The sequence below is a fragment of the Plecotus auritus genome (assembly GCF_963455305.1).
Source record: "Plecotus auritus genome assembly, chromosome: 6".
Lineage (NCBI taxonomy): Eukaryota > Metazoa > Chordata > Mammalia > Chiroptera > Vespertilionidae > Plecotus > Plecotus auritus.
In genome coordinates, this window is record NC_137773.1 from 1,198,395 (window position 1) to 1,212,270 (window position 13,876).

The following is a 13,876-nucleotide window of genomic DNA, read 5'->3' on the forward strand; positions in this document are numbered from 1 at the left end:
GCCACCCCCCTACAGTGTTCAGGCTCAAGGAGTCACCACGAAATTCCTTTCTCCTGACAGCAAAGACATTGAATCACTCTTGCCAAAGCCCGCGGCCCCACAAGAATGCAGTAGGCTTTGTCCTACAGTTCCCAGACGGCCCCCCACTCGCACAAGCCGGGCCCAGAGCGGCGCAGGGAAACCCCTGCTGGGCGCTATGCCATGCCTCTGGCAGCTGGGCCAATCCCGCCCCTCCCTCACCGGGCACAGCAGTCCTTCCCCAGCCTCACCGAGCAGTCCACGCAATGGGCACATGGCTCCTGCTGTCCCGTGTGTCAGAGGGCTGGGAGGCCGGAGCCACAGCAAGCGGGGCGCTCTGCGGCTGGCTCCAGGACCTCGATGGGGCGGGAGGCTGACTGCTGTCCCTGCTGCCTCTGCAGACGCTCAGACCTAGTGGGTACCACTCATTGCGGATGCTGCTGACCTCAGTCCCAGGGATGGGGCACGGCTCGTGCAAAGGTTTGGGGCTCATCGGTGCGTGCGGCTGAAGGAGAGTGAGGAGGGAAGGCAGGGATCAGCCAGAAACGGGCTGGGCCAGGTCAGGCGCACAGACACACAGGCCAGGACGGAGCTGAGGCCGGGCAGCCCTGGAGGGTTTGGGGCGTGCACGTGGGGCGCTGGCTGTGCGTGGAGGTAGGTAGACCAGGTGGACTGGGGACACGGAGATGGGGTTTCAGGACCGCCCCAGAGGTCCAGGGGAGAGGAGGCGGCAAGGGAGGAGGCTCTGTCTCAAAAGAGCCCAGACTTGGACTAGACGGGAGGGAGGGGGCTGGTGGGGCGAGGACCATGCAGCACAGACACCCTCAGACAGAGGCTGGGGCTGTGTGGGGGAGACCCACCCAGGCATCGGGTCCTCTTCCTCTCCGGCCCACTCCCACCGCTCCAGCTGCCTGGCGGCTCCAGGGCCGGGCCTGGCTGATGAGGGAGGGGTTTATGGCAGGAGGTGACACCACGGGAGGCTTGTCTCCTGGGCACAGCCGGCACCATCTGTTCGGGCATCGGCCTGCCTGAGGTGCCTGCTAATTACCTGGGGCGGCAGGAAGAGGCCTGGGAACCTCCATCCCCCACCCCACCCACGACGGGGCCGGGCCCTGACAGCAAACGGCGCAGCCCTCCGCGCGGAGCCTGGTAGCAGGCCGTGTTCCCCCCTCCGCGGAGGGCCTGCCATGCAGCAGGCCTGTCCTCCTGCGGTGGACATGCAGGTGGAGGGAACGACTGACGACGCCACCGCAGACAGACAGAGGGACAGCGCGGGGAGATGAGGGGCCAGTGGGCAGTGAGCGCGGGGGGTCGGGGGCGGGGGCGACCAGGGGAACCTTGGTGGTCCCGGAGCAGCAGCGGGAGGGGAAGGAGGCGCAACCAAGCGGAGAGCCGCCCCCAGCCGCGCTTCCGGACTGTGTTGCGGGCCGGGAGGGGGGGATCGGATCCCCATCCCACGCTGGGGGGGCCTTGGTCACTTCCGGGCCCCTCACCCCTCACCCTCCACCCGGTCTGCGGGCGCACATTCCTGCCGCCCCTGCTCGTGCGGTGGGCCGGCCGACCCGTGGGAAGGGCCGGGGGTGGCTGCCGCCCGTGTGCCGGGGGCGGGGCACAGCTGGCCCACATCTGGCCCGAGCCCGGAGGGACCAAATGGGACAGAAGGCCGCCTTTCATCCCGTGCGGGGAGGGGCGGCCTTCGTGTCTCCTCGCCATGGGGCGCCGGGAGGATTCGGGGACCAATCCCCCCCCCCCCCCGCGACGTTTGGCTGGGATTCCAGGAAATGGGCGCCGAGGCCGAGGGTGGAGCAGGTGCTTGGTCACGGGACCTTCGCGTCCCTCCCCACCTGCGGCTCAGGTGGCTGAGCTCCTCCCGACACTGAAAACAGCTGCGCTGGACCCAGCCCTCCGTCCACCCAGGCGCCGCCCCGGGACTTGGCCCGCGCGGGGAGGAAGCCAGGCTCCGGGCGGGAAGCGCAAAGCGAGGAAGTAGGGCGTCCCTTATGGGACCTTGGAGCCGGGGCCCCTATCCCAGAATCCGGGTCAGCGGGCCGAGGCGCACCCCTCCGCGTGCCGGACGACAGGGTGCAGCCCCGCGGGCGCTGGCCAGCCTGGGTTTCCCCTTTAGGGCCACAGGGAACGGTGGGCTCAGAGCCCCACGCTCCGGGCTGCCCGCCGAGAGCCACCGGGAGGGGCGGGGCGCGCACCGGAGCGCAGAGGGCGGGGCTGTGGCGCCCTCTGCGCGGTTCCCAGACCCCCGCCGCGGCCCCACGTGGGCGCGGCAGGGTCTGGGGGGCAATTCGCGCGAGGCCCCGCCCCGGGAGCCAGTGAGCGCGTGGCGAGGGCGTGGCCTCGCGGAAGGCCCGCCCCGGGGGCGGGGCCGGGCCGGGAGACTTTAAGTGCGCAGGGCGCGGGCGGGGCGCCGCAGGACGCGCTGCAGGACCCGGGCGCTCGGCGCGGTGTGTGGGGCGGCGCGCACCGGGCAGCGCGCACCCCACGATGCTCAAGCGCTGCGGCCGCCGCCTGCTGCTGGCTCTGGCGGGAGCGCTGCTCGCCTGCCTGCTGGTGCTCACGGCCGACCCACCGCCGCCCCCGGCGCCCGCCGAGCGCGGCCGGCGCGCGCTGCGCAGCCTGGCGGGCCCCGTGGGGGTGGCCCCGGCGCCGGGGCTGGAGGCGGCGGCGGCGGCGCCCGGGGCGCTGGCCCGCGAGGTGCACAGCCTGTCCGAGTACTTCAGCCTGCTGACCCGCGCGCGCAGGGACGCGGGCCCACCGCCCGGGGGCGCCGCCCGTCCCTCCGACGGCCACCCGCGGCCCCAGGCGGAGCCGCTCGCGCCCCACGACGTGTTCATCGCCGTGAAGACGACCAGAAAGTTCCACCGCGCGCGCCTCGACCTGCTGCTGGAGACCTGGATCTCGCGCCACAAGGAGATGGTGAGCCCCACGCCTGGGAGGGCGAGGGGGGCCCCGGCCTTGCCCAGCTGGTGGCCGTGTCCGATGGCGCAGGCCACGTCGCTGCCCCGCCACGGGATGTGTGCGGGCAGCGACGCCCGTCCAGCCCCTTCCCGCCCCGTTTGCCTGGCGGGACCGCTCTCCCCGGGCCGAGGTGCAAGTGGGCTGGGTCCGCCCGCAGCCGACCTCCAGAGCGCAGGGTGCCACGCACTGACCCTGCACCAGCCGCCAGTGCTGGGGGTTGGTGCCCTGCGATGCTCTTGCCCCCAGACATGGGGGGGCGTTACTAGGGCGTTACTGTCCCCGGATTCTGCCTGGGGCCTCCACCCTGGGCCCCACTTCCCTGGGGAGAAAGACTTTTCTTAGAGGTGGAATGGGGGCACCTCCTGGGCCCAGGGCAGGTCTCCCCTCCCTAACCGGGTGGTTGCTATGGGATGGGGACCAAGTCATTCCTGAGGATAACCGGAGCTGGGTGGTGTGGCACCCCGGGGAGCACATCTGGGAAGAAAGAGCCCTGGGTCTGGGGGGTGCCGAGACTCCCTCCGCTGGGCGGGTGTTGAATGCCCCACATGGAACGTCCACTTCCTACACACGCTGACACACCCCAGGCTGCAGAAGGCGGTGGGGCGGGGGCAGCCGTGTGCCCCGGGCTGGGGGGGCGGGGGAGGGCCCTGGCAGGGGGCTGGCGGCTGGGAGAGTCAGGGGACTGACTGGGCATTTGGGGTGAGGGCGAGGGATCCTTGGCTGGGGTGGGGGGGGGGCTCAGAGAAGACCCCTCACTCTTCGTCCCTGCCTCAGCCCTCCAGGCCCAAGGCTCTCTGGCCCCCCTGAGTCCAGCTTTGGGTCGGGGCTGTGCTGAGGTCACGACAAGGGCGAGGGGCCAGGGTCTTGTCGGGTCCGGCCTGGGGAGGGGCCCTGGGGAGCCCGTGGCCGCTCCTGGGAACACAGCGTCTTTCCCAGAGGCTCGGCGGCCGCGGGAGGGGGCTGCGGGCGGGCGCGGGTTTTGTTTGGCGGCCGGGCCGTTAGGATTCCCAGCGCGGGGCGGCTCTCACGCAGGCCGCTCGGGCAAGGTAACAAAGCCCCTTTCTCAGCGAGAAAGGCCCCGGCCTCTTGTGTGCAGCTCTGCCTCCATGGGAACCGCCGGCGCTGGCCACTCAGGTTGCCTGGCGATGAGGGTCCCGGTCCCCCCCCCCCATGGCTCTGACTGACAGTCCTGGCCGGGCTGCGTCCCAGAGGCCGCCCCTCCCCGCGCTGCCTCCTGCTGTGTGACCTCTGGCCCCCTGCTCAGCCTCTCTGGGCTGCCAGCAGCCCTCAGCGCCCCCCTCGTGGACTTGGGGCCTCTCTGCACGGGAAGGGTCTCAGGTACCAGTGCCAGCAGAGCTGAGGCATCTTGGGCGCGAGCCTCAGTCTCCTCGTCTCGGAAATGGGAAGGCTTGCCTCCCAGGGCTTTGTTAAAGAGGCAGGCTGCTCGGGACCCGAGCCCAGCGGGCACTCAGAGGCAGGGAGGGGGCGCACTCCCACCCAGATGCAGGGCTGCGCTTCCATCCCGCCGCTGACCCCACCCGGGAAGGGCCCGACCTGCCCCCCTGGCATCAGTTCCTGTCAGCGGAGGGTCCGCCTCTCTGCCCGGGCACTGATTCAGACCCGGGCTGAGGGGGAGAGCGGAGGAAGTCAGGGCTGCGGTGGGGGAAACCCAGAGAGGGTGTGTGAGCCTGAGAGTGGGCAGCTGACCCACGTGAGGGGCAGGGGGACTTCCTGGAGGAGGTGCCCTTTGAGCTAGACGAAGCGGAAATGCCCAGAAAGAGCCGTCCAGGCACCATAAGCACAAGCAAGGGGGGGGGTGGGTGTTGGAGAAACTTCCAGCAATGGCAGTGACGGCGGGGGGGGGGGGGGCGGTCCACACTGTGCCGGGCCTTGACGTCCAGGGTGAGGCACTGGGCCTTTGGCCCGCAGGGTCCTCCTCGCTCGCTCCTCCCAGGAGTGGGCCGGCGTGGCGGTGGCAGCGGCCACAATGGTGGGGGAGAGCCTGGCATCCTGTGTTTCTTTGAATCGCAGCTCCAGGAACAATGCCGCTTCCTGTGTGCGCCCCCCCCTCGCCAGCCCTGCCGCCCGCTCTTCCTCCTCCTGCCCGTCGGCGGGGGAAGCGGGGAGGGGGCCCCCGGGGTGTCTCGCCAGGTCCCTGGAAAGCAAGGCCGGGGGGCCAAGCACCTCCTCTGCCCCAGGCTGGGGGCACCCCTCTCTGGCCTCGGTGTCCCCGCCGGTGCCCTCGGGCAGTCATGGTGCCCACCGCTCTGCTCCGGACACAGGAGTCTGGCTCTGCCCGTTGCGTTGAGCGGGAAACAGCCTCTGAGCGGTGGGGGCGGCCAGCGCCCGTCCCTCTGCCGGCTGCTCTGATGTGGGGAGACGGGAGGCCCGTTCCCGCCCCAGCCCCGCCCTGCGAGTGCTCTCCCGGCAGCAGGCTGCCTCTCCCCACAAAGGTGACTTTAATCTCCGTAGCCTTGGGCCGGGTTTTTAGGGCACCAGCAAGCGCGGGAGAACAGGCCTCGCTTGATCTCATTAAGAAAGCATTTTCCTTTTAATCCAGCGCAGGGGCGTCTGCACAGGCCGGCCCCAGCCTCCCACGGCATTCCTGGCCGAGGTGCTGGGGAGCAGGCGGGGGGCCGGTGCGTGTCTGTGCGTGCGGGCCGCCCCGGGGTGTCTGCTGAGCTCCCTGAGGAGGGCTGTGTGTATGTGAGAGGCTGTGCATGGAGCCAGCCAGCAACCCCCTTAGCACTAAGCCTGGGGTCCCCAAGCTTGTGGCCGCTGGGGTCTGGGGTTGTGGGGGGAGGAGCTGGGCCGCCCAGGTGCTGATGGGCCCCCCAGGTGGGCCCCAGGTCCCTGGGTGTGCACTGTGGGCCAGGCCTGCACATGCGAGATCCGTCCCAGGACCCGTTGGTGCACAGAAGGCAACCGAGGCCTGGCGGGCATGGGGTGGGGGGGTCCCCTGCTGCCTGTGCTTCGAGCAGCGCCCCCCACCCCCGGGCCCCAGCCTCAGCTCTCAGCCAGGCTGGGTACATCAGCGGCACGCGCTGGGCGGGCGGGCGGAGGAGGGAACATTCCTCCCGTGTGCCGACCAGCCCAGGCGGGCGCCGGCAGCTCCTGGCCCCGCCCCGTCACCCCCATCCCCTCTGAGGCTCCATCCTGTCAGGAGGCAGCCCTGCTGGCACAGGTGAGCCCTTGATGTGGCTCGGGCCCGGCCTGTCTCCAGCCCGGTGTTCCTGCCCCTGCTGGGCGGCGTGGGTGAGCCGGGCGGGGGCGGGGGGGGGGGGGCGGGCGGGACGCAGATCGGCAGGCTGGGGCGCGTGCGGCCTGCCACCTCCTCCCTACGAACCGTCTGTGTCTCCAGAGAAGGTGACCTGCCCGCGGGTCACACGGCCAAGGGATGTGTGCCCGCCCCTCCCCCAGGCCTGAAGGCCCAGCCTGAGGACTGCGCCCCTGCCCGCCGGACCTCAGCCCAGCCCGGCCGGTTAACCAGGCCAGCTGTATGGTAATGGGCAGTGCGGCCACTCTCGCTTAACGCGGCCGAGTTAAGGCCGCCCCGCGCCCGCGGCCGGGACAAAGCGGGCGGACAATGCCGGTGACTCATCCTCCCGCCGGACCCTTTGTCCGCAGGACTTGGCAGCTGCCCAGCAGAGGCCTTTGTCCTCGACTGATTGAGACTTGGCTTCGCAAAGCCCAGCTCCTCTCCTCCGCCGGCCCTCCGCCCTCCGCCCCTCCCCCGGGCCGGGCGCTGTGTCAATAAGGGTGTGTGCCCGCCAGGTGCGCCGGAGCCGGTTACCTGGCGGCTGGGCGGGGCCCCCGCCTCCCCGGCTCGTGCCTGCACAGCTGCCGGGTGACCTTGGGCCCAGCTGTCGACGTGGGGGTGGGGTGGGGTCTGCATAAACCCCAGCCCTTCTTCCCCTCAGGCAGTGCACGCGGGGAAACGGAGGCCCGGAGGAGGGTGGGGAGCGGGCGTGACGGCCACGGCCACGGAGACCCCGTGTGCCCGGCCCTGCCCCTGCCGGGGTCGGGGACACGGGGCGCCCGTTCAAGGCCCGTTTCTCCTTCCAGACGTTCATTTTCACCGACGGGGAGGACGAGGCCCTGGCCCAGCGCGTGGGTGAGCCTGAACCTGGGGGCAGGGAACTCCACTCCCAGCGGGAATCGTCCCCCGTCCTTCTCCCCTCCCGAGAGGTCACGGAGGCCAGGAGCAGTTTACTCAACTGGTTTGCTCAGCGCCCCGCCCCACCACTCGCCCCCCCAATTCTCATGCAAACGAGGTCCTTTCAGCTCCCCGGCCCCTTTGAGCAACAGGTGGCCGGTGCTGGGAAAAAGCCGCCTGAATGGGCAGGGGCGGGGCGGCCGGGGCCAGGCAGGGCTGGGGGAGGGGAGTGGCGCTCGCCAGGCCTGGGGAACCCACACGGGGCGCGGCTTACAGGAGCCCCGGCGCCCTGGGACAGAGCCAGCCGCCCACCCTGTCTGCCCTCCGGCGCTGGGCAACCGCAGGCCCGGCTGCCCTCCGGAGCCTGCCCGCCCGCACTGCAGCCCTCCCCTCGTCCGCAGGCAACGTGATCAATACCAACTGCTCGGCCGCCCACAGCCGCCAGGCCCTGTCCTGCAAGATGGCCGTGGAGTATGACCGCTTCGTCGCGTCCGGGAGGAAGTGAGTGTGGGCCTCGGGCAGGGCCCCGGGCATCCCCCCCTCCACCAGGCCCCCTCCTGGCAGCTCCCCCCTGCACAGCCGGGACCCCCCCACTCCCTGACGGCCTGCCCCGCCTGCCCGCCCGCCCGCAGGTGGTTCTGCCACGTGGACGATGACAACTACGTGAACGTGTGGGCCCTGCTGCGCCTGCTGGCCGGCTACCCGCACACCCAGGACGTGTACATCGGCAAGCCCAGCCTGGACCGGCCCATCCAGGCCACCGAGAGGGTCGGCGAGAATAAGATGGTGAGCGGCCAGCCCGGACTCGCCTGGGCTGGCGAGGGGGGCGAGGGGGGAGGCTGTGGGTCCCTGCAGCCCGGGGGCAGGGTCTCACCACGCCCCCCCCCCCCCCCCGTTCTGCAGCGCCCTGTCCACTTCTGGTTTGCCACGGGGGGAGCTGGCTTCTGCATCAGCCGAGGACTGGCCCTGAAGATGAGCCCGTGGGCCAGGTGAGTGCCTCGGGCACAGGCCAGGCTGCCCCGGTCCTGAGCACCCCCCTCCCCCACATGCTGCGGGCCTGGTCATCGTCCCAGCAGCTGGTGTCCCCCAACCCCACGTGCACAGGCAGGTTGAGGCGAGGTTCCCCCCACTTCTCGCCTCTGCCAGCAGGGAGCTAGCACCCAGGGCAGGGGCCGTGGGCAAGACCCCGTGCCGCACCAGCAGCTCCGGCTCAGAACCCGCAGGCTGGCCGGAGCCGGTGGGGGTGGGGCTCGGGGACGGGAGAGGCTGGCAGGCGGCCCGGGGCTTGTCCACCTCCTCTGGAGCAGCGCCTCTTCCGCCCACAGCGGGGGCCACTTCGTGAGCACGGCCGAGCGCATCCGGCTGCCGGACGACTGCACGGTGGGCTACATCGTGGAGGCGCTGCTGGGCGTGCGCCTTATCCGCAGCGGCCTCTTCCACTCGCACCTGGAGAACCTGCAGCAGGTCCCCGCCTCGGAGCTGCACCAGCAGGTACCCCGGGGGGCGGGCGGGCGGAGGGGGCGCGGAGGAGGGGCCGCTTCACAGGGAGGCCGGGAAGGGCCCTGCTGGCTGCCACCCAGACCCCCAGGGTCCCCCCGCCAGCAGGACCCCACTCAGACCCTCGGTCCACTCTCCCCATGTTTGTCTGCAGCCCGACACCCCGGCTCTGTGCCTTTGGGGCCTGGTCCTGCATGCGGGGTCTCCTCTCGCTCACAGCACCCAGGGGTGGGCAAACGTTTTGACGCGAGGGCCACCATGGGTTCTTAAACTGGACCGGAGGGCCGGAACCAAAGCATGGATGGAGTGTTTGTGTGAACTGATATAAATTCAAAGGAAAGGAGCGGAGGGGAGAGCAAGAGAACCGGATAGAACAGCCGGATCCGGCCTGCGGGCCGTAGTTTGCCCATGGCTGCCCTAGACCCTCATTCCTGGGGTGCGCAGAGGTGGGGGGGTGCCGCGTGGCTCATCACCTTCCTGCTTGGCCTGAGGCGGGCAGCAGGCTAGCTGTCCCCTCGTTCAGGGCCACGTGGCCAGCCTGGGGCCAAGGCGGGGTGTCCCCGTCCTCCCAGCACTACCCCGCCCTCTCACGCAGGTCACCCTGAGCTACGGCACGTTTGAGAACAAGCGGAACGCGGTCCATATTAAGGGGCCCTTCTCAGTGGAGGCCGACCCTTCCAGGTGGGGAGACGGAGGCCCGATGGGGCGAGGCTTACCTCGAGTCCCCGGGTGGGGGGGGGGGGGCTCTGGAGGAGGCAGGCTGGACCATCAAGTGCCCAGGCCCCCTGCTAGGGCAAAGGGGGCCCCCGGGTGCCGTGGGACCCCCACCCCACGCAGACCAGCCCCCCCCCCACTCTGTCCCCGCAGGTTCCGCTCCATCCACTGCCGCCTGTACCCCGACACACCCTGGTGTCCCCACACCGCCGTCTTCTAGCAGTCGCGGCTGAGACCCCGTCCCCGGCCGCCCCGGTACCCAAAGGGCCCGGGGACCCCTGTTGGGCCGTCCTGGCCTTGTTATTTGCGGCTGCCAGGGCTGTGCCTCCGTGAGTGTACGTGTGCCCACTGGGCCGCAGGCTGCTGGAAGCTCTGCTCTGCTCGGCCGAGGAGCGGGCACCAGCGCCCCAGCCGGCCCCGCGCTCCGAGGGCCAGGGGCTCCGAGCCCAGGCCGGGGGGAGTGGTCCGGCAGCGGCCACTGTGAGGGGGTTCTGTGTGGCTCTGCGGGGTGCGGGGGGGTCTGTTGGGCAGAAAGGGGTCAGGGCTGCCCTGCCCAGCTGAGGCCCCGTGCCCGGGCACCTGTCCCGGAGCCCCCAGGACAGCTGAGCCCTGGACGGAAGCTGGGTTTTAGCGGACAGTGGCCTGGTCCCCTCCTCCCCTCACTGAGCTCTGGCCCTGCCCAGCAGCCCTGTGAAGCCCCGTGGCCGTGTGGCTGGGAGGACAGTGCCCCCCCGCCCTGAGCGGCCCTCTCAGAGGTCTTGCCTCTGTCCCCCCAGATGGGGAGGCAGAGCTGAGCGTATCTCCTCTCCCAAGTGGAGGCCCGTCGCCCACAGTGGGCGTGTCTGTAAATATTGTGACAGTATTTTTTTACTGTGCTTGTTTCAAACGGGGGTGGGCTGTAAAAAGTGGGGTGTCCTTGTCTTGCTCTCGGGGAACGGGGAGGGCGTGGTTTTGTCGTTTCTGTGGATCAGAAAAAGCAGAAGCCACCCTTGGGGTCATCTCTGTGGCCGAAGCCGGAAGCACCTGAGTTTTATGCCCGGCGGCTGACCGGCTGACCTCCCGTCGGCCCCAGGGCGCACCTGGCCGTGTCTTCTGCTTTTCTTCCTGCAAAGACGCGGCTAGGAAGGCGGACAATAAGGGACCGTTCTCAGGGAATCGCAGTGTGGTTGCTATGGTGACGTCCTTGCTGTGAATAAAGGTGCTTTCGGGCAGTGCTCTGGGGTCCTGTCACTCGCCCTTGGCGCTCGCAGGGGGAGGCGAGGGGAGAAGGGACCCGCTGGGGCCTGGCCGGGGCCTCCTGACCTGCCTTCACAGCCACCACAGAGGCCACCGCCCGGCCTCATTTTGCAGGTGGGGAAGCTGAGGCTTGGAGCGCGTGACGCCAGGGCCAGGCAGCTGGGGTGCTGAAGGGCTCAAACTCGGAGGCCAGGCTGGCCCCAGACCCTGGCCTCCCGGTGCCGGTCTCTGGGCAGGCTGCATGCCAGCGCACCCCGACGGGTCCGGCTGGAGGAGCTGCTATGCCGCTGGCAGGGGCAGCCCCTGCCCCCGCTCCCGAGCACCCTGGACAGCCCTCACTTCCTCTTCCTCCCCGACCTCCCTGGGACTAGAGGGTCCCGCCTCCTCTCTGCTCCGAGCTCAGCCTGAGCAGCACCTCAAAAAGGAACTGGTGCTCCCCCCCCACCCCACCCGCAGCCACTGGGGGCAGAATGCCAGCCCCACCCCACCAGCCCCAGGCTCGGCCCCATCACAGCCCTGGCTGCTGGCTGCCTGGCCTGTGGGCACCTGGCGGGGGCCTCGCCCCACCTTGCCGTGCACAGGCCCGAGTCAGCATAGCGTGGCTTCCAGAGTCCTTGGCGTGACGGGGACGGGGGGAGGGAAGGGGAAGGCGTGCCCCTCGCCGTCACCCGGTGTAGCCCCTGAGCACCCCGTGCGCACTCGGCGGGGGAGCAGCACGTCTTGGATGGTGGGGGAAGTGACACAGAGCAGCTGCCGGGTACGGGCCTCGGCCACGGGCCTCCTTCCTGCCGGGTGAGTCAGGCCCAGGGCTCCTCGGGAGCTGGCATGGTCTCCGCAGAGCTGGCAGGGCCTGGGCACAGGTGTGGCAGATGGAGTCCTCCTCGGAGCTGAGGCCCCTCCCAGCTGGCCCCCTGGGGCTCGGGCCTGGGGGCCCCACAGAGGAGCAGGCTGGGGCCTCGGAGTGAGCCGCTAAAGGGCGACAGGAACGTCTCCGTCCGCAGGAGGGGCCTCCCCAGCAGGTGCCATGGAGGCGGAAGAGGGGCCCTCGGCATGCCCCACCCTCTGGGGGCACCACTGTCCCCAACCCACACACACTGGGCCCCAGGTCCGTGTCCCCCGGCCCTGCCTGGCCTCTCCCAGGCTGCCGGCCTGGCCCGGGCTCTCAGAATAAAAACGCAGCCCCTGTGCTGGGGCTGGTGATGCCTCGCTGAGCTTCTGGCGGCCAGGGCGGCGGGGCCAGGCTGGGCAGGCTGAGGGGTGCAGGGTGGGGCCCCTCTGCTCAGTTGAAGCTTCTTCCCCACTGGCCCTGAGGCTGGCTTCCCCAAGGGAGTTGAGCTGGAGCGGAAAGGCTCTGCCGAGCTTCAGTGCCGAGGAGGGGGCTCCAGGCCCCAGCACAGCGGGGCACAGGTGGGGGGCCCCCGCAGATCAGCACGCCTGAGAAGTGGGGAGGTAGGGGCGCCCAGGAAGCCAGCCAGCAGCAAGCAGGGCCTTCCGCAGACCTAAGCCAGACCCAGCTGGGCTGCGCCAGGCCCGCCCGCTCAGGACGGGGGAGCAGAGGAGATGTGGGTGGCCAGGGCGGCCTCGGCCCTCTGTCTGCCAGGCCGGCTGGCCCTCCGCGGCTGCCCAGGCCTGTCTGCCCACCCCAGGCTGGTGGATGCCCGTGGAGGGCCCGGAGCACATGGGCACGTGGCGGGAGGCACCCAGGCCTGCGGGTTGCCCAGATTATATGCCCACACAGAGCTCCCTTTACCCCCACCCCAGGCCTCCAGGACCCTCCATGGACCACCCACTGCGGGCCTTTGGCGCCACCTGGTGGCCAGAGGTGGTGGCTTCGCCTTTCCCAGGACCTGGCCCTGTTCTAGGGGCGCAGCCCCCAGGCAGGGCGGACAGACCCTCTCCAGCCCGCAGCCCCCACTTGCTCTGCAAAGCTCACCTCAGGGTCCCAACGTTGTGCCCAGCATTTGGTTCGTGCAGCGAGGGTCACATCCAGGGGCAGCCGGACCCGGCCCCGGCCCTGGCTCCACGGCCCATCCCAGCCGAACCCCTGGCTGCTCCTCTGTGTGGTGCTCACAGCTGAACCCCCGCCAGCAGCGTCCTGGAAATGCAGCTCTAGGGCCGCCCCAGCCCATCGGGGCCCCTGACAGTCTGTCCCCAAGCCCAGCCCGGGTCTCATCCTCCGAGGACACTGCCCAGGCCTTGCCCATGACCACAAGGCCAGGCCACCCCCTCCTCGGTCCAGCTTTTCTGACACCACTGGTTCCCTGACCCCTCACCCTCCGAGGCCTCCTCTGCCTGAAATCCCAGGTCAGGTCATGCCCTTGAACTCACCTTCCCCTCCCCTGGACTCTGCCTTCCACATCCTCCGGGCCAGGCCTCTGGCCTGAACCGTTTCTCCCAGGCCTCCACCTGCTCAGCACCCACACGGAGGCACAGGCTCCCCCTAACCTTAACCCCCTAACCCTAACCTTAACCCTAACCCTATCCCTAACCTTAAACACTAACCCCCTAACCCTAACCTTAACCCCCCCAACACTAACCCCCTAATCCTAACACTAACACCCTAGCCCTAACCTTAACCCTAACCCTATCCCTAACCTTAAACACTAACACACCCTAACCCTAACCTTAACCCCCCTAACACTAACCCCCTAATCCTAACACTAACACCCTAACCCTAACCTTAACCCTAACCTTATCCCTAACCTTAAACACTAACACTAACCCCCTAACCCTAACCTTAACCCCAACACTAACCCCCTAATCCTAACACTAACACCCTAGCCCTAACCTTAACCCCTAACCCTAACCTTAACCCCCTAACCATAACACTAACACTAACCCCCTAGCCCTAATCCTAACATCCTAACAGATAGGTTAGGGTTAGGGTTAGGGTTAGGGTTAGGGTTAGGGTTAGGGTTGGGTTAGGATTAAGGGTAGGGATAGGGATAGGGTTAGGGTTAGGGATAGGATTAGGGTCAGGATTAAGAATAGGGAGAGAGGGTTAGAATTAAGCATAGGGTTAAGCGTAGAGATAGCGTTAGGGGTAGGGTTAAAGATAGGGACAGGGTTAGGGTTTGGGTTAAGGATACGGATAGGGTTAGGGTTAAGGATAGGGTTAGGGATAGAGATAGGGTTAGGGCTAGGGCTAGGGTTAGGGTTAGTGATAGGGTAAGTGTTAGGGCTAGTGTAAGGGTTAGGAATAAGGTTAGGGTTAGGGCTAGGGCTATTGTGAGGGTTAGGGTTAGGTTCAGGCTAGGGTTAGGGTTAAGGGTAGGCATAGGGTTA

The 13,876-nt window shown here is 68.9% G+C and overlaps 1 protein-coding gene across 1 annotated transcript; it reads left to right on the forward strand.

Annotated features, from left to right (window-relative positions):
* Positions 1-2,453: 2,453 nt before the first annotated feature.
* Positions 2,454-10,575, forward strand: LFNG (LFNG O-fucosylpeptide 3-beta-N-acetylglucosaminyltransferase). Its single transcript, XM_080676408.1, has 8 exons — positions 2,454-2,946; positions 7,054-7,102; positions 7,546-7,645; positions 7,777-7,930; positions 8,048-8,133; positions 8,470-8,635; positions 9,237-9,322; positions 9,509-10,575. Exons 1-8 carry the CDS (start codon positions 2,515-2,517, stop codon positions 9,573-9,575), a joined length of 1,140 nt encoding a protein of 379 aa, XP_080532534.1. The 5' UTR covers positions 2,454-2,514; the 3' UTR covers positions 9,576-10,575.
* Positions 10,576-13,876: the final 3,301 nt, after the last annotated feature.

What these genes read in the sequence shown, in the direction of transcription:
- LFNG (XM_080676408.1), top strand. Translation starts at nt 2,515, where the DNA reads ATGCTCAAGCGCTGCGGCCGCCGCCTGCTGCTGGCTCTGGCGGGAGCG. An exon ending in GGCCCTGGCCCAGCGCGTGG is followed by an intron (nt 7,103 to 7,545) that starts GTGAGCCTGAAC and finishes CCTCGTCCGCAG; the next exon opens with GCAACGTGATCAATACCAAC. An exon ending in GGGTCGGCGAGAATAAGATG is followed by an intron (nt 7,931 to 8,047) that starts GTGAGCGGCCAG and finishes CCCGTTCTGCAG; the next exon opens with CGCCCTGTCCACTTCTGGTT.